Below are 19,619 nucleotides of genomic sequence, written 5' to 3'. Positions count from 1 at the left end.
CATTCTTCTAAACTCTAATGAGTGCAAGCCTAACCTACTTAACTTCTCCTCGGAAGAAAATCCATTGGTATCCAGGATCAACCTAATGAACCTTCTCTGCACTGCCTCCATCACCAGAATATATTTTATTAGATAAAGAATCAAAACTGTACACAGTATTCCAGATGCACTCTACCTCATGCCTTGAATAGTTTTAGCAAGACCTCTTTATTTTGATACCCCGTTCCCTTTAAAATAAAGGAAATATGGATAAAGGGAATAAACAGGTAAAGTTACTAAAGCAAGTAATATTTTGTTTTATTGATTGATTGACAAATGTGAAGTTCTAAAGCCTATGATAAAGGAAACAAATAACCCTACATGGAATAGATTAGATTAGATTACCTAAAGAGAGGAAACAGGCCCAACCAGTCCACACTGACCCTCTGAAGAGTAACCCACCCAGACCCAATTCCCTCTGACTAATGCTATGGGCAATTTAGCATGGCCAATTCACCTGACCTGCACATCTTTGGATTGTGGGAGGAAACCGGAGCACCCGGGGCAAACCCACGCAGACACAGGGAGAATGTGCAACTCCACACAGACAGTCACCCGAGGCTGGAATCGAATCTGGGATCCTGGTGCTGTGAGGCAGCAGTGCCAACCACTGAGCCACTTTGTCGCCCAAAAGTAATTCAACATAGCTGTCCGTTTTGGCGCTTAGGAACCTGGAGAACAGAAATAAAGACTGAAAGTAGAAAATAGCTTCTAAAGTTTATTAACCACATTTCCAGACAGTAAAAAGATTAACAGGCACAGTGAGAGTCAGGAACAGGTTAATGTATCTCGGGTAGCTTTGATCAAATTAAAGTATTTTCCCCAGCCACCAATATTATAATGGTTTTTCTTTTTAGAATCGTATGTGGCGGAAGACCAGGTCTAAACATGCTGGCATGGCATGTACAGGAGTTGATCCAAACAGGAATTTTGATGCCAATTTTGGAGGTAGGATTACACTGTGTGCTGAGGTAGAACATGCATTATCAAACTACAAGTCTAGTTAAACCCAAACAAATGTTTGATGTTTCATCACATCAATATTGCTTTTGCAGGTATTGAGTATGTTTCAATAGTACAGAGTTAGTTACAAGAATAACAGATAGAGAATGAAAAATGAATGAGAACATTGATTGTAGAACTGAGCAGGAGCTTATTATTGATACATGAACCCAGCAATAACATTGAACAAAGCATCATTTGCAGAAGATGGGGAAGGGGTCACTGCAGGACAGTCTCTCAAATCAAAACCACCGAGAGTCAAGGAGACAGGAGTAAAATCTGTGTCAGGAAACTATTTGCCAATGATCCAATGAAACAGTTCCAGGTATAGAGATAGGGTGAGGTGATGCTTTGGCAACTGGGCTGGCAAGACCAGTGCTGGGAATGCTGACAGACTCTTTGCAAATCCTGCCTGTGTGGATTTCACAGAGAAGTAATTTACACCACCCTTTGTGTGAAAATGTGTTTATATTGATATCACCCCTGAAAGGCTAAGATGTAATATTAAGGTGATGCTTCTTGTTCTGGACTCACCCATCTTCAGGAATAGTATGTTTAAATATTTGCTTTCATGGGATATGAACATCACTGGCAAGGCCAGCATTTGTTGTCTTTCAACTGAATGACCTACTAGAGGGCAGCCAAGAGTGATGGAAGTCACATGGAAGCTAGACCGGATAAGGACTACAGATTTCCTTCCCTGAAGGACATTGATGAACCAAATACATTTGTAACAGCAATCAACGATAGTTTCATGGAGATGAATTTTACCAAAAATCAATGAAGAATCAATTTTAGGAAATTTCAAGGATGTTTCCCCTTTGAATGTTTTAGCAAGCTACCTCAGGCAATAGTACACTGCTCACACGCCTCTATAGTGCTGTGCTTGTGCCACCTAGCTGTCGCCAGCAGTTAACATATAAGGCAACATTCCCTCTATGCTATGCAGTTGTGCATGCTCAGGTGGTTGCTGTCTGGAGATGTTAGGGATTGTTGGCCAACATGGAGGCCTGGCGGGGCGGGTGGTGAGCTGGAACTGCTGCTATACATTCTGACTTTCATGACACATCAAGGCTCTCTTTGCTGCAAGGGAGAATAGTAATCTTCATAGAAAAGAGGTAAGAATAGGTAATAAAATAGCTTAAAAGGTAAAGTCACCACAGCCTGACCAGATCATAAGGCCGTTCTCTCATTAGAGAGAGATGACTGGTGTTGGTTTAACCAGAGGGCTACCGTACCTCAGTGTCGGGAGAGTTTGAGAGAGTCCTTCATAATAAACTCAGCTAATGCAGGACTTGAACCCACAATGTTAACATCACTCTGCATTGCAAAGCAGCTGTCCAGCAGGTCGATAATGAGATATAAATGTTTGCAAATAGGTCTCTTGTCACCTGTTAGCAAAATCTTCATCTCACCATTCAAACCTTTGATGGAAGATCAGTCTTTGTATTTCTAGACATGGAGAATCACATTTTCTGCTGTCTCTTGTTTTCACAACTGGCTCATGATTGTCCTCATCATCCAGGGGCTGGGAAAATTTAGCTCATAGTCACTGTTACTGAAATAGGCTTTCAATTCTACATTTCATTAATTGAGTTTCAGTTCCATCATTTGCCCTGATGCATTTTGAACCACGGTATTAACCTGAGCCTCTGGCTTAATAGGCCAGTGACAGTATCACCACACCATTGTCTATCTACTTAATCAAATTCCTTTATTACATTATAGACTTGGCAATACATGCCATGTTTACCTACATTCTACCTCATAACTTAACCCTTAATACATTTCTGGAAAACCTGCACTGCTCTCCCTCCAAAGCCAAAGGGTCAATGCCCAAAACTGAACACAATGCTCTAAAGGAAAGACTTTCTGGGTCCAACTCCAATTATACAGTGCAACCTGAGGGCAGGATCTATTAAACACCAGACAGGTCAGAACACATATTTCTAGCAAGGAAGCTGCACATTTCCTCCATTTAAATGAATGAATGAAATTCAGGTGAGCTAATTTACAGATGTGTTTCCACCTGTCTGATTTCCCAATTTCACTGCACCATGCAATCCAAAATACCTTTGCACAGAATAAAAAACATTTTATGTCTGCTGTGTTGTTATTGCCCTTCGTCTTTGCAATTTCATTTTTCTTTAAAACAATTTAAATTCTAGAACGTGTCTGAAAAGTGATGAGGCCAATCTTGAATTTCACAATCATTTTTCAAATAAAAGAGCACTAAACGGTTAGCCATCAAATCTTATTTGCTACTTTTATTTAACAGGACCTGGTGCCAGTGGCAATTCTTGTTCGTCAACTTATTATGGACCTTATGCCAATTCTGAGAAGGAAGTCAAAGCCATTGTTGACTTTGTCAAAAGTCATGGAAATTTCAAAGTCTTCATTGATGTTCACAGCTATTCTCAGCTCTTAATGTTTCCTTATGGTTACACCTCAACTAAGCCAAAAGACTATGGAGAACTGGTAAGTTTTTCTAAATGTTGTAAGCAACAACTATAACAGGACTCAGGGCCATTTGTGGCCAACAATCCACTGAATTGTGGTCTTCCAAAGACCTCTGGGCCTAGCTATAGGATGTTAACATTTGGTTCCTGGTGGCTGGCAGACTCGTTCCAGTTCTAAATAGCAGGTGAGAGGGTCCCATTGGTCTAACTCACACACCTTCTGAGCTACTAATGTAACTCACACACCATTTGGACAGGCAACTTACCTGTTAAAGGAAAATAGTGAATTCAAAGCAGGAAGGATGATGTTTAAGAAAACCAATGTTACTTTTTAACATTATTAATAGTGGAGAGGAGCAAGAGATCATATTCTATCTGAATATTCAACGCATTTGTCATAGTTGCTCATTATGAGTTAATGGTGAATGAATAGGAGCAGAGATTAGGAAGTAACTAAGGTGCTGGATTTTAAAAAACCTTACACTTTAGAAGCATGGACATTCATCTGTTGTTTCTTATAGTAATGATTTGGTAAAGAATTGGTTATCAAATTCTCCAAATTTGCAGATGCTTACAAAATAAGGACCAAAGTAATCTGACTCAAAAAATATTTAGGCATTACAGCATAGGGTTGAGAAGTGGCAGACTGTTCAATGTGGATAAGTGAGAGAAAATAAGTAAGAAGAAATATTTAATTATGTGCTGGCCAGGAAAGAGATTTGTTGTTAAATTTATAATAACAATTTGTTAAAAATATTTATGAAAGAATAGCTTCTAAGAAAAGTTTTGCAATGTAACTAATGCACAGAAATACAGAATCACTGAACCACAAGATTATTATTTCCATTGAAAGGACTTGGAGGCAAATAACAGAAGTTTCACATGTAAGGATTTAAGGATGAGAAAGTTTGGATTATTTGCTTTGCAAAAGGTATTTCAAAATGAGATGAAAGTTTCATGCATATAAACATCAAGCAGCAGTGGGCACAAATAACAAGTTAGGTAGATGAGATCTTTCCATCCAAATAGAGAATCTAGTTCATTAAGATGGTGAATATATGGTAGACACTGGGGTCGGTATCTAAATAGTAACATGCTGTTGACTTTTCATATAAAAATTACCTGGCTTGTGTCCTTATTATTTTCAAATTTTAAATATGCCCTTTTTCACGCAGCTTGATCTCAGCAAGATATCTGTCACTTCTTTAGCTTCACTGTATGGGACCAGCTACAAATATGGACCTATCTTCACCACAATCTGTAAGTAATTGCTCACAGGGAAAGTAATGTAATTACCTCAGAGAATCACAGAATTGTTACTGTGTAGAAATAGGCCATTCAGCCCATTGTGCCTGCACCAGCTCTTCAAACAAGTATTATTACCTCCTGCTTTCCACCCATTACTCTTGTCCCTCCTATTTCTCAACTGAACCCGCCTCCATCATATTGCAGTGCAGCACATTTCATGCCTTTACTACCTGTTGTATGAAAAAGATTTCTTTAACATTAGCATAGCTTTTTTTGCTTATCACTTTAAATTTATGTCCTCTCATCTTTGTTTCTTTAGCAAGTAACATAAAAATGGATAGGAAGAGCTTCTTTAAATATTTAAAAAAGAAATGAGGGTCCAATGTAAGTCCTTTACAGAAAAAAAGCTGGGGAAATCAGGGACAAGGAAATACATACTTGGCATCAGTCTTCATGGTAAAGGACACTAATAGCATTCCAGAAATAATCAAAGGGCAATGGGGAAAAGGAAATAAATTATACCTGATAGCAATAATGAGAAAAAGGGTTCTGGAGCGATGAATAGGGTTAAAAGCTAATAAGGACTTTAATCCTGAATGGTTGTATCCAAGGATTTTTAAAGGAACTAGACAGAAATGATGGACATAGTGATTCTGAACGGTCAGCCAGATGGACATAATAGAATATGAGTTCCCTGCTTGGGGCTGCTAATCTGGTTCAATCAGGGGGCCCTGGCTGACAGATAAGAACAGGAGTGTCAGATATCTTGTTCATTCTGACAGCTGGTTCTGAGGGAACTGATTAGTGTCAAAGATTTTGCATTCATGAATTAAGACTGAATTGGTGATGGATAATGACTCTGTGGAGTTGCTTCAGTGGATTTACTGGTAGTAATCTTCCAAGAATCCTTAGATTCTTGAAATGTCCTAGAGGGTTGGAAGGGTGTCAAAGCAATGCCTTTATTCAATAAGAGAGGGACAAATAAAGATAACTGTAGTTAGCTTAACATCTATCATCATTATTAGATATGAATAACACATTTATATGAATATTATGAAGTATATAATAGTAGAGCATTTATAAATACATAATATAATCAAGCAGAATAAGCATGGATTTTTGAGGAGTAAATAATGGCTGGCAAATTTATTAGAATTCTTTCAGGAGGCAACAAGATAGATAAAGGGGGACCTATACATGTAATATATTTAGGTTTTCAAAAATGCATTCCACAAGGTACATATACAGCCACTTAATAAGGTAAGATGCCATGGTGTTGGGGATAGTATATTAGCATCTTTGAGGATTGGCTAACTAATAAAAAACAGAGAGGTGGAATAAATGGCACATTTTCAGTATGGCATCTATAACCAGTAGGGCAATACAGGGATCAAGTTTGGGACCAGAGTTATTGACAATATATGTATTAATGATTTAGTAAGGGAAGTGAGTGTTCCATTAACAAATTTGCATATGACATTAGAATAAATGGCAATGCAAATAGTGTGAATTACACAAAGAGTCTACAAAGGATAAGAGATTGGGCAAACATGTGACAGTTGGCATATAATGGGGGAAATGTGAAGTTATGCACTTGGTCAAGAAAGATAAAAGAAATTAGTATTATTTAATTGGAGAAAGTCTGCAGAAACATGTAGCACATCGGGATTTGGGGGTCCTTGTGGATGGATTACAAAAAATGCATCCAAGTTCAGCAGGTAATAAAAGAAGGAAAATGAATTGTTGGCTTTTATTTAAAAAGAACTGGAATTCAAAAATAGGGAGCTCTTAATAAAACTATACAAGGCATTCCACCAATATTGTGAACAGTTTTGTTCACCCTGTTGAAGGAAAGAAATACTGACATTGGAGGAAGTCCCTAGAAAGTTTATCGGGTTGATTGCTGATTGGGAAATACTTTATGATGAGAGGTTGAATAGATTGGGATTTTACTCATTGGAGTTTAGACAAATGAGAGGTGACCTTATTGAAACATGTAAGATTCTTAGGGGGCTTGACAGGGTAGATGTGGAAAGGTTAAACCTTGTGGAAGAGTCTAGGACCAGAGGGCATAATCTCAGAGTAAGGCATTGTCCATTTAAACCATCGATGAGGAGGATTCGTTTTCCTATCAGATGGTAGCCAGTTTTAGGAATTCTTTACTTTAGAGGGCTATAGAGGTTATGCATTGAGTCTATTCAGGCCTGAAATAGACAGAGTTTTAATCAATAAGGCAATCAAGCGTAATGGGGACAATTAAGGAAAATGAAATTGATGATTGAATGTTGAAAGAGTCGATGGGCTGAATGGCCTACTTCTGGTCTCATGTCAATTAGTCATTTTGTTGAGACATTTTAAATGGACACTGATGAATTGAAAGGATGCAGGAAGACCACCAAGATTGAAGATCAACGAAGGCCAAAGTCTTTAATTTGGAGAGAAAGGGTGAAGTCAAGGTTATATTAATGACAGATGAAATGGGCTGAAAATGCCTTATAGGATGAATCAGGGTTAAAAATCACACAGCACCAGGTTATAGTCCAACAGGTTTATTTGAAAGCACTAGCTTTTGGAGTGCTGCTCCTTCATCAGATGGTTGTGGAGGGTGAATCAGGCCAGAGATCAGTAATAAAAATATTTATTTTTCAACGAGGTGATAAAATGTTTGGAATGATTAACTAATAAGAAGAGTGGTGTCAAAGAAGAATTAAGGGAATTAAAAAAGCTTTGCTTATCCCTCTCTATATGCTTTGCAATGCTTACCCAAACATCAAAATATTAACCTAGTTTAAACAAGACAACAGGGTCATGATAGTCTTTAGGCTTCAAAATGACAGTTAGCTGGAAATACCAAACTCTCCCAAAATATTAAATATTACTTAGCGCTAAAATTCTCTATAGCTATATTTAATGCTTCTTCGTAATGTGCTTCCCTCACTAGGTATCCACTCACTATCTGTCAATGCTCTGAAATATTGCTTTGCATATAAACAACTCTTTAGAAATACATATTATCCAATGTTGCGGCTTATTGTGTGAATAAACTTTAAATAGTTATCTCCCTCATCGTAAAATTTCCTACGACTGTAGGAAATGTTTTGACAGTCTATTTTGCAATACATCTTTCTTAAAGTGTAAAATCAAATTGCAGACCCAAGTAGTGGTGCAATGTCAGCATGAGTGTCAGCTATCAAATTATAAGCCTTATTCTTTTGGTTTAAAACTGTTAAAATATCATATACCACTTTATCATTTTTATTTTGTATAGTAAAAAATTCCAGTTCAATATTTAGAATAAACATTTTTCTTAATGATACATTGTTTGTTTATAATTCAAGGCAGATTTAAGTGCCAAAGGGCCTCTTCTACACTCTATGATTTTATAAATCAGCTCATACAGGTTCTCTTCAGGATCATAAGCTTTCCAAAGTCCAAAGGATAGTTGGACAGCCTTCTTTTACTTATGCTTGTGTAATAACTGTTATGAAGATGTGTGTAATGTACCTTTAAGAGAGTTAAAAGCTGCCTGACAGCATCAAGCGTTCTCAGTAAGGTAACAATGTGACACTTAGTTGAAAGCTAGATTAGCTGGGGTGCCTGGAAATGACAAAACAGATTCGAATTAGGCCAATCAGTTTAAATTATACCCCGAAAAATATCAAACTCCAATCAAGTTTAAATTGAGTATATTGACAATCTTAAAAGCCAATGACACAATCTGATGCTTTGAGGGTGTAAGACCGGGAAAACCTGAACAACTGGAGGAGAACTGCCATGCCACCAGTATGTAGAGACTGCCCGAAAAATAGCTCTCTTAAAGGTACCTTTATTGATCAGTGACCTGTGAAGCATAAAGACACAGGAAGATCCAAATAGAAGATTCGACAGAAAAATTTTAGTAAATTTTAATCAGGGATTTTATCGGATGAATAATATAGAAGGCAAGATAAAAGATAGGTTAGAGGAAGGAGTTATAAATAGCTGTTAGTTAATTATTCTGTTATACTTTTAGAAATAAAGTTGTTAATTTTTACTTTAAATAGTTCTCGGCCTCTCGAATTTCCACAAATTACTGGATAAATCTTTTCTGTGTTGCTGGTGTAAATTAAGTGATTAGAATATCTTAAATCCATCTAAAGTAGTAATGGAAAAAGTGATCGACACTGATTAATCGTATCTTGGAGGTGTTGAGAAAAAACTGCTATATGTGCGGGTGTGAATGAGCTTGAAAGTAGTTCCTGATATTAAATGGCAATGAGACACATAGGCAAAAATAGAGCATCAGTAAACATAACACAGTCATCAACATGAATGGAGGAATTCTGAAATCACTTAACAACATTGAAGAAACAAGATACCTCTTTTTCTTTATGGGGAAAGGGTTAACTGCCTCCATGAAGATTCCAGAGAAGCAATAATTTATTGTTGATTGCAAAATATTTTCTAAGGCAATGATTTCTTTACAAATGATCAGGCCAAATTACAGCAATTATACTCCAAGGGAAAGGATTATGAAGGAAAGACTTACCTTCCCCATCCAAAATCTTTCTTCCTCAAGATTGAGTCAACAACCAAATTGATGTACTTCCAGTGCATTTCTTTTAAATTGAGAAGGGTAAGGCCAACTGGGACCACACTCTCCCTATGATTTCCCCTCATGTATTGGTAAATATTGGGCTTATATTAAACGCTTTTCCATATGTGATATAGGTGCAATTGACAATCCAATATTGGATATTCAAGGTACAAATCAAAATCCCAACATCCTAAGCATGGCACATCACTGTGCAAAGAAAGAATTACTTTAGAACAGTAAACTATCATAAAGTATTTATTTGTTTCCTTATTAGATCAAAGCAGCGGTTCATCCATTGACTGGGCTTATGATCAAGGCATCAAGTATGCTTTCTGCTTTGAACTACGTGACACTGGTCACGATGGCTTCATTCTACCAGCCAATCAGATTATTCCAACAGCTGAGGAGACCTACCTAGGTTTGATGGAAATTTTAAACCATGCCAGAGAGAACCCCTATTAAAATTAATTCAAAGAATTCTGCAATTATGGTTTAAAGGTGCCTCTGTTTTACATTTGTATTATTACTATGACTACCACAACATATATAATCATGAAATACATTGGATTGTACCAAATAAAGCATCACTCAATCAAGATACCAAAGTTTTAAAATAATTTTATTGCTTCAGATTGGATCAACAATCACCTGGATGTCTTGTACAGATTTTCTTCTTGCAATAAAGGCTTTGGTGGAGTACTCAGTATTTTTGTTGTCTCTGGGATTTTAGATTGCATATCCTGTAGACTTTTTGGAATGGATCTTTTTCTGACAAAGTACATAATGTGAAAATGGCTTTGCAAAGCCTTAACGTAAGTGTGTGGTGTTCATAATAAAATCCTCTAAACTGGAGTTAGCAAAATCATGCAGGAAATTGCTGATATAGAAAGTGGAAGCATCACTTGTCCCGGACTCCTTTGAGGAAATGATATCCTAATTTGAACTGTGGCAAACCTCACAATGTTGTGTACTTCGATTTGCAGAAGCCATATGATACAACTCCACTTGAGAGGCTATTAGTTCATCTCAAATCTGTATGATTTAGGGTAAATCTTGGATGTGAATGAGAAATTAATTGAGGAGCAGAAGACATTCATAGAGAGCTGCATTGAAGTTGCTGTGGCTAAGGGATTGGGTTGGATAGAGTAATATTTAATGGAGTCTCCTAATGATTGATCTTGGAATACTGCAGTTTACAATTTACATCAAGTGTGTAGTTTCAAATACCCAAGAAAATGAGGGATTTGCAAGTACTAAACTGTAGATTCGGGAGTGGAAGCTCAAAATTACAACAAGAAAACAGAATGGTGAACTAAAGTGGATTGAATGGCCTTCTGTTATAACCTTGAGAAAAGGGTAGAGGGAAATTCAATTCAAATGCATCTGCGTTAATTCACAAGTATTTGATGTAATTTGGGAAGATTCAAAGCTGGGGTGGGCCTTTGGCTTAGCCGATTGGGCCAGAAGGTGCAGGGTTCAAAATTGCTCTACAAGCTGAACAAGTGGAGAGTAGAGCTCAGGTTGCACATTTTGAGATACGGCGCCCCCCTTGTCCTTTTTATTTTACAAATCAAGGGAGTACTAACCACACTGAGTGAATATTCACATTAAAAATATCTGACCAACTGCAATCAGTTGTTGAATAAAGTCTTAAGACTTATATAGCACAGAAAGACCCTTCAGTCCAACTTGTCCATGCTAACCAGATATCCTAAATTAATCTAGGGCCATTTGCCAGCATTTGACCCAAGCAGATGCCTTTTAAATGTTGTAATTGTACCAGCCTCTACCACTTCCTCTGGCAGCTCATTCCATACATGCATCACCCTCTGCATGAAAACAATTGCCCCTTAGGCCCCTTATACATCTTTCCCCCCTCACCTTACTACCATGCTCTCTAGTTTTGGACTCCCCCCTCACCCTCTCCCATCCCGGTAAAAAGACCTTGGCTATTCATCCTATCCATTATCCTCATGATTTTATAAACCTCTAAAAGGTCACTCTTGAACCTCCAACGCTCCACCCTATTCAACCTTCCCCTCTAGCTCAAACCCTCCAACCCTAGCAACATCCTTGTAAATGTTTTCCAAAGCCTTTCAAGTTTGCAACATCCTTCCTATACCAGGAAAACCAGAATTGTACGCAGTATTCAAAAAGTGGCTGAACCAATGTCTTGTACAACTGCAATATGACCTTCCAACTCCTATACGCGATGCACTGACCGATAAAGGAAAGCATACTAAATGCTTTCTTCACTGTTACCCGTAACTCCACTTTCAAGGAACTATGAACTTGCACTCCGAGGTCTCTCTGTTCAGCAAAACTCCCCAGGACCTTACCATTAAGTGTATAAGTCCTGCCCTGATTTGCATTTCCAAAATGCAGCACCTCATATTTATCAAAATTTAACTCCATCTGCCACTCCTCGCCCCATAGGTCCATCTGGTCAAGGTCCTGTTGCCACGAGACACCTTCTTTGCTGTCCACTACATTTCTAATTTTGGTGTCATTTGCAAACTTACTAACCATACCTCTTATGTTCACATCCAAGTCAGTAATATAAAATGACAAAAAGCAATGGACCCAACACCAATCCTCTGGAACACCACTGGTCACAGTCCTCCAGTCTAAAAGCAACTGTCCACGATGTTGCTCTGCATTGTACCTTTGAGCCAGTTCTGTGTCCAAATGGCTAGTTCTCCCTGTATTCCATGTGATCTAACTTTGCTAACCAGTCTATCATGAGGAACCTTGTTGAAAGCCTTGCTGATATCCATAGATATCATATCCACAGCTCTATCATCATCAATCCTCATTACTTCTTCAAAAAACTCAAATCAAGTTAGTGAGACATGATTTCCCACACATGAAGCCCTGTTGACTTTCCCTAAACAGTCCTTGCCTTTCCAAATACATGCAAATCTATCCCTCAGGATTCCCTCTAAAAACGTGCCCAGCACGGATGTCAGGCTCACTGATCTATGATTTCCTGGCTTTTCCCTACCATCTTTCTTAAATAGTGACACCACAATAGCCAATCTCTAGCATTCTGGCACCTCACTTGTGGCTATCAATGATACAAGTATGTCAACAAGGAGCCCAGCAATCATTTCCCTCGCTTCCCAAAATTCAAAGGTACACCTGATCAGGTCTGAAAGATTTATCCATCTTTACACGCTTTAAGACATTCAGCACCACTGTCTCTGTAATATGGACATTTTTCAAAACGTCACTATTTATTTCCCCATGTTCTCCATCTTTGATATACTTCTCCACGGTAAACACTGATGCAAAATACTAATTTAGTATCTCCCCCATCTCCTGCAGTTCCATTCATAGGAGGCATTGCTGATCTTTAAGGGGCCCTATTCTCTCCCTACTCTTTTGTGCTTAATATATTTGTAGAATCCTCTGGACTCTTGCTAATCCTATTTGCTAAAGCGATGTCCAAAGGTTTTTCCTCCAGATTTCCTCCTCTTAAGCATACTGTTACTGCCTTTATACTCTTCTAGGGATTCATTTGATCCTGCTGTCTTATAATCTGACATATGCTTCTTTCTTATTCTTAATCAAAACCTCAATTTCTCTAGTCATCCAGCATACCCTACCAGCCTTGCCCTTCACCCTAACAGGAACAAACTGTTTCATGACTCTCGTTATCTCATTTTTCAAGGTCTCCCATTTTCCAGGCATCCCTTTACCTGTGGGCATCCACCCCCAATCAACTTTTGAAAGCTCTTGCCTAATACTGTCAAAAATGGCCTCCCTTCAATTTAGAACTTAGATCCAATCTATGCTTTTCCACTTAAAACTAATAGAATTATTCCTCCAATACTTTGCATTCTTCTCCGAGCAAGGAGTGTGAAAGTATGACAGTACAATCCCATAAACAATCAAACTTCCAAGTTCTCTGCAGCATTAAACCAGATCTTGATGATATTTCATAGCAGCAGGAATGCTGGCTGATTTTAATTCATTACTGGCTTAAAGAATGTAAACCACAACATTAACCCTCAGAGGTCACCCATCTGTGGATCTAAATTACCATTTGAACTGTGCCTCACTGAATCATTTGAAGAAAAAAACTCTTCTGCTGTATAAAAACAACTTTGGTGAAACTAAGTTGATGCAAGGTTTGTGAAGGTTTGTAGCTCAGGTTGAGGTTTAGGGTGTAGGTTTGCTCGCTGAGCAGTAGGTTTGATATCCAGACGTTTCATTACTTGGCTAGGTAACATCATCAGTGGCAACCTCCAAATGAAGCGAAGCTGTTGTCCCCTGCTTTCTATTTATATGTTTGTCCTGGATGGGGTTCCTGGGGTTTGTGGTGATGTCATTTCCTGTTCGTTTTCTGAGGGGTTGATAGATGGTATCTAAATCTATGTGTTTGTTTATGGCGTTGTGGTTGGAGTGCCAGGCCTCTAGGAATTCTCTGGCATGTCTTTGCTTAGCCTGTCCCAGGATAGATGTGTTGTCCCAGTCAAAATGGTGTTTTTTTTTCATCAGTGTGTAGGGTTACAACACCAACACTCTCAAACAAAAACTAACAAACTTAAAAGACCCAGTACAACCCATGGACAAAACTAACGTCATCTACAAAATTCCGTGCAAGGACTGCCACAAGCACTATGCAGGACAAACAGGAAAAAAGTTAGCCACCAGGATAACGAACACCAGCTAGCCACAAAAAGACACTACCCTCTCTCCCTCGTAGCCCTAAACACGGATGAAAAAAATCGACTGGGACAGCACATCTATCCTGGGACAGGCTAAATAAAGACATGCCAGAGAATTCCTAGAGGCCTGGCACTCCAATCACAATGCCATAAACAAACACATAGATCTAGATACCATCTATCAACCCCTCAGGAAATGACATCACCACAAACCCCAGGAACCCCATCCAGGACAAACATAAATAGAAAGCAGGAGACAACAGCTTCGCTTCACTTGGAAGTCGCCACTGACAATGTTACCTCACCAGGTAATGAAACATCTGGCTATCAAACCCACAGCTCAGCGAGCAAACCTACACCCTAAACTAAGTGAGTTTTTTTTTTAAAAACAGCCAACCTAAGTACAGGGAAAGATTTGCCAAACACCCTTCCAAAATTTAAAACAAATACATTTTATTTTAAAAATACAAAATGTACAGACTTCTATGTTCAAAACCAAAATCCAACATCACTTGACCAATGCCACAGCTATAATCATCTAGTTGACATTCACAAAACATGCAGAACAACTATAAGGAGCAAAATATGAAGTATCCTTCTGGGATGCAGTTTTTACTAGCAGTATGCCCATTATATAATGATCTGATCTGTTCCAGGTCTCATACTGGATGCCTGATATTAGAGCAGGAAACTCCTCGACAAAGAATAACTCAAAGACCATCAATATGCACATCATATCTATTGGCAACATTTCACATCTTCATACAAGACAGCAGAACGTGTAAAAAGAAACATTTTTAAAAATCAGACTAGGATGCTTACAAGCTTGATCTCTGATCTGCACTAAATCAGTAACACTCAGGGTAATGTATTAAGGTCACTTACGGTTGAATCCTAGTATCCCTGGGCTAGGGAAGTGAAAATCTCCGAGGGGTCCTCATTTAGATCCTTGTCAGGTAAATTCTGTTTAAAAATGTGCATGTCTATCACAGTATTTTTTTTATTGGTTCTGAGGGTTTTCAGTCCTCTGGCTCAAGATCCATGCTTTAGAAAACATGAACCTGCCAATTCTGTCTGACTTAATGCCATATGGTGATTAGTACTTGCATATCCAACTTTGCTGTTGTGTGTATTAAATTTTCCTCTGAATGTTGTTGCTGGAAAGGAGAACAACTGTGCAATTGTATTTGAGACTCAATTAACAATAAAAGAAAGTCCTTAGAAGGTAGCCATGGCAATGAGCTGCATTTTGTGTATATAGTTAGGAAAGATGACTCCCTGCTGGAAGACTACTGGCCACTACAAAATCTTATACCCAACAATAATGGGACACTGCTACGTTACTATTCTCATTAACTTGTCAACACATTTAGACAATAATCACCCAACGAATGTCTGTATTTGGAAAAAGACAGGTCGTTGAGAAAACACTGCCACATTTTCTCAGCACAAGTAAAAACCTTTTAAACAGAGACAGAAAACATAGACAACTTCAGCTTTGTGCAGATATACAAGTATTAATTTGGCTCATTGGGAGAGAGACAGGGGTATCAGGATGAAACACACTACTGTGAGCATCTATGAGTCATATTGCTACACTTACATGGTGGTGGAAGAAAAAGGCCTTCAAAATTGGAAGCAAAAGAAAAAAAACTGATCAACTCATTGATTGTAGCCAGGAACTTGTCAATAAGCGCAGTCAATCTGTGAATCAACAGGATATAATTTGTTGTCGGCTTGACTCACTTCATTTTCTCATAGAAGCACAGACCATCAAAATAGTTTTTAGGGTTTGCACATTCAGTTAATTTGCACATTTGGCTAAAATAGAGTTTAATTCGCTCCAGAAAAGCATGGCATAGGTGAATGTTACTCTAGGTCTCACAAGTAAATTAAAATCAGAGATATCACCATAACACTATTCCCCTGTTTGCTAGGTCCCTATAAGTTGCCAGACTGAGATGGATCTAAACAGCATAATCACTTTAAAATTGAAAATTGGGAAAGTTAACTTTGTTTTTTTTACAATAACAAATGGAATTGTGGAATCCTAAAGTGTTTCTGAAGATACCAGAATCTCTTTGAAGAGAGTGAAATTTGACAATTAAAGTAATTCCACTGGTTTTGGTAAACAGGAAAGAAAGACAAATTTTTTGAAATACATGTAAAAAACTATCAATAGCTTCATACTGTATCAAGGCAGCTGCACTGAAATTAAAAGAAAATAAATCAAAGGCAGCAATTGAAAATAAACTTAACGAAGTACAAATACCTACAAATCAAGGGTAACAATGCATGGCAATGAGAGGCACTGAGCACACCACAATCCAGTTCAGTACATGCATAGACTTCATTTCAAAGAATGCTGAAGCCATATTCATGTGCATTCATTATGTATTTACTGAGACATCAGTCAGGCTATACATTTGCTCTCAGAGGCTCAGTTGCAAACTGAAACAGGATACAAACTACTAACCCAAGAAACTTTTCACATTGGTTTATGATATGCTGCCCTGACACAATGATATATATGCCAGTGGAAATGTTCTGAGTTGATTTAACAAATTTAACAATATGGGTAGTTAAAATTTTGATAAATAGCTCAAAGTGCACTAGGTTTATAAATTCATTACTTGTATTCCATTGTAGAGTTTGAGCATGTTATATGTTGGCATGTTACCAATCTAATGTACTGTTGGAATGATAAGAATCTCTTCAACTGCTATTTAATTCCTTTGCATTGCATTAAGTACCATTTAGGACATGTCACTAGCTGAAAAAAATTGTCAACAGTTTCATTTCTGAGGTAGTCATTAATCATCAAATGATAGTTGTGGGGAAGGAAGAAAATAAAATCGCTTAAAACCAATGACTGGGATTAGCCCAGGGTTCTGTGATGAGACAGAAAAGAATATTTTCTTCATTTTGTCTTTGGAACCAAAGGGAAAATAAAAAAAGGACAGTACTTTGTGTGAGGGTATTCTTATGGTGCAGTAAGTATTGTATCTGTATTTCTACATCCAAATCTATTTATTGTGTATTCAAAACCTGTGCTTGACAACACAGGACTCAGTAATGTTAATAGTGCTGAACAGGTTTTCCCTTATTTTCCTGTTTTAATCTTTTCCACGCGTTTTGGATGGAGTTAAAGCTATTAATAAGATTAAAGTGGGTAATTTAAATCCAAGTAGTGCACTACGTTGCTTTTCCTCAAAACGTATGTTGGCTATTGTTTTCAAAAGCATCTATTTCTATAGATTACTTCAAGTTTTTTTTTAAAGAATGTCAGTGATAACTTTTTTCTCGAGCTCTTTTGCAATACAGTAGCTAATGATTAAAAAAAGTAGAAGTATTAAGAGAGGTGAAGGATTAACATTCTGTTCATTATTTCCATGGTTTATTTTGGATGCTGCCTGTCTGGGCACGAACAGAGCTGCTGGATGACTTCAATTGTGTTCTCGATGATGAGAGATGACTGAAGCTGCCTAAAAGACATTAAATAAGCAAGAATGAGAACATTTTCATTGCTAAGAAAATTGTATTAAACTAAATGCACTCTTGGAATGGACAGCACTGAACCAAACAATGTAGCAACAATAGGAATGAATGTTGAAAATAGCCGAGAATATTTTCTCTAATTGCCTCAGAAAAAGACTCCTACCAGCATAGTATTAGGGGTGGAAAAGATGAAGTGAACAAAAAGAGATAGAATACAGTTGAAATTATTAAAAGACAATTTTTTTTCAATTTGAAAATTGCAACTTGCAGAAGACAAAGCAATAAGAAAGGTCAAATAATGAGTGTGTCCTATATTCATGCCTGTTTTATAACTCACTCTCATGCCTGAAGATAGTTAATGAGAATAGGTCAACAACATATAGCCAAAGCCTTCAATAGAAAGCTGAAAATTCATTAAAGACTCTAAAGGGGATTTTACAAATCCATTCAAATGGTAGGAATTCCAGAGCTTTTGGCCTTAGCAGCTGAAGGCTTAGCAACCAATGGTGGAGTAAGTCATGGCAGTGATGGACCAGAAACCAACATTAGAGATTTCTCTTCAGAACAATGAAGCTGGGGAGGCAATTAGAGTGGTAGTGAGGGGTAAAGTTGCAGAAGGGCTTTTAAAAAAGCATGACAATTTTTAAATCAATGCTTAACCAGCATCAATATAGGGTAGCCAGCACAGAGGTGATGGGTGCACAGGATTTGGAGTGAAATTTTCTCCACAGGTACATCACGAATAATGGCAAGATGGCTTAATTAGGTAAGAATAAAAAAACCCCACAGGTTCTTGACATTGAGACACTCACTCAATTAAGTCGTCAGGTTTTGGAGAATTCAGAATCTTACTGGTGTGTGGCAAGAAGCTAATTTCAAATCATATGCATCTCATTAATATCCCAACCCAATGACTGATATTGCATTTCCAATCTTTCTCTCCCCAATCGAGAAACTTCACAAAACTTCAACTCCAAAGTAAATGAGAGTGTCAACGTGTCTTATCAATATCTATAGCAACTCGCAGAATGATGGCACCAACTTCCCTTCACATGGAACTGCTTTTCTGAATCAGGTCCCTCCATGGTCAATGGCCCCACTCTTCCTGGACCTTCATCCATGCAACTTCATGTCAGCAATACACCAGTCTCACAACATTGTCATGCTTGCTCTTGATCCAATGCAGCTACCACTTCAGGTTTCAAGCATCTACATTAGAACGGAGGAATTTCATGCTCTTTGCAGGTCAGTTTGCACTGTGGAACATCTTATGTTGCTATATAGGATTTTTAGGCTTGAATGAACCAGGCATTCTCTAGGTTTTAGCCCATCTTTAATGCTCTGTACGTTTAGGATTTATTGAGATACAGAGAGGCAGATTGTGTCTTAGCGTGACTTTTTTTTAAAGCACATGAGGAGAGACAGGCAACTTACAGCAGAGGAAAGCATTCGTGAGCAAACGTACATCAGTTGGAGAGGGAGCAGACATGTGGCAAAAGCACTTGTATTTGAAGAAAATTACGACATGTGAAAGTCAAAGGTGATGAAATTTAATGGGATGAGATGAACTCCAGTAGTCAAAAGGTATAGGCACAATCAGTCAAAGGCCTTGTCTGATTCTAGCCCATGGGTTATCCACAGTCAGACATTTGGTCCAATGCAAGTGCAGGAATCCATGCCCTTGCAGTCCAGGGATTGGGCCACAGTCAGTCCTCCAGGTCTAGTGCAGGCAGTCTGGAGATTACATGTAGGTCAGTTGGAGTGCTGTTAAGATATCAATCCAAGGGTAGACTGCAGTCATTCAGAGCAGCCCTGCCAAATGAGTGGATGTAGTCAATCATTAGGGCTTGATCACTAATAGGCATCTTATTAAGGGATAATCAATGGGGTTATGAGGAGAGGGGACAGATTAAGTCTGGGGTTGGGTTCAATGTAGTGGGTCACAGTGGGAACGGTGAACTGATAGGAAGCAATTGCAGATAGTTTGAGTATATGATGATCCTTTGGATGTCAGGAAGCAGAGGGAAGAGGGGAGCACTTGCTCTTGCAGAATGCAGGAGATCACCGACCATCCTGCAGCATTTTCACACTGCAAGCAGCACTAACTTGTGCTGCTGTTTCTGT

At 38.2% G+C, this 19,619-nt stretch overlaps 2 protein-coding genes across 4 annotated transcripts in view; one reads left to right on the top strand and one right to left on the bottom strand.

The window, feature by feature from the left end:
• The window catches only part of LOC122561472 (carboxypeptidase A1-like), a 39,958-nt gene extending 29,928 nt beyond the window's left edge, over positions 1 to 10,030 (top strand). For both annotated transcript variants that reach the window (XM_087999404.1, XM_087999403.1), the window contains 4 exons: positions 897 to 987; positions 3,320 to 3,519; positions 4,676 to 4,760; positions 9,599 to 10,030. In XM_087999404.1, coding sequence (XP_087855530.1) covers positions 897 to 987; positions 3,320 to 3,519; positions 4,676 to 4,760; positions 9,599 to 9,786 — 564 coding nt within the window. In that variant the 3' untranslated portion in view covers positions 9,787 to 10,030. The remainder of the gene's footprint in view (positions 1 to 896; positions 988 to 3,319; positions 3,520 to 4,675; positions 4,761 to 9,598) is intronic.
• Positions 10,031 to 14,720: 4,690 nt separating this feature from the next.
• The window catches only part of cep41 (centrosomal protein 41), a 44,687-nt gene continuing 39,788 nt past the window's right edge, over positions 14,721 to 19,619 (bottom strand). For both annotated transcript variants that reach the window (XM_043714022.2, XM_043714023.2), the window contains one exon: positions 14,721 to 17,482. In XM_043714022.2, coding sequence (XP_043569957.1) covers positions 17,382 to 17,482 — 101 coding nt within the window. In that variant the 3' untranslated portion in view covers positions 14,721 to 17,381. The remainder of the gene's footprint in view (positions 17,483 to 19,619) is intronic.

The sequence above is a fragment of the Chiloscyllium plagiosum genome, unplaced genomic scaffold (genome assembly GCF_037043375.1).
Source record: "Chiloscyllium plagiosum isolate Xiang-an unplaced genomic scaffold, Cpla_swu_hap1 HiC_scaffold_23, whole genome shotgun sequence".
Taxonomy (NCBI): Eukaryota; Metazoa; Chordata; class Chondrichthyes; order Orectolobiformes; family Hemiscylliidae; genus Chiloscyllium; species Chiloscyllium plagiosum.
The sequence above is the reverse complement of the archived record's forward strand: the minus strand, read 5'-3'. Positions and strand labels throughout refer to the sequence as shown.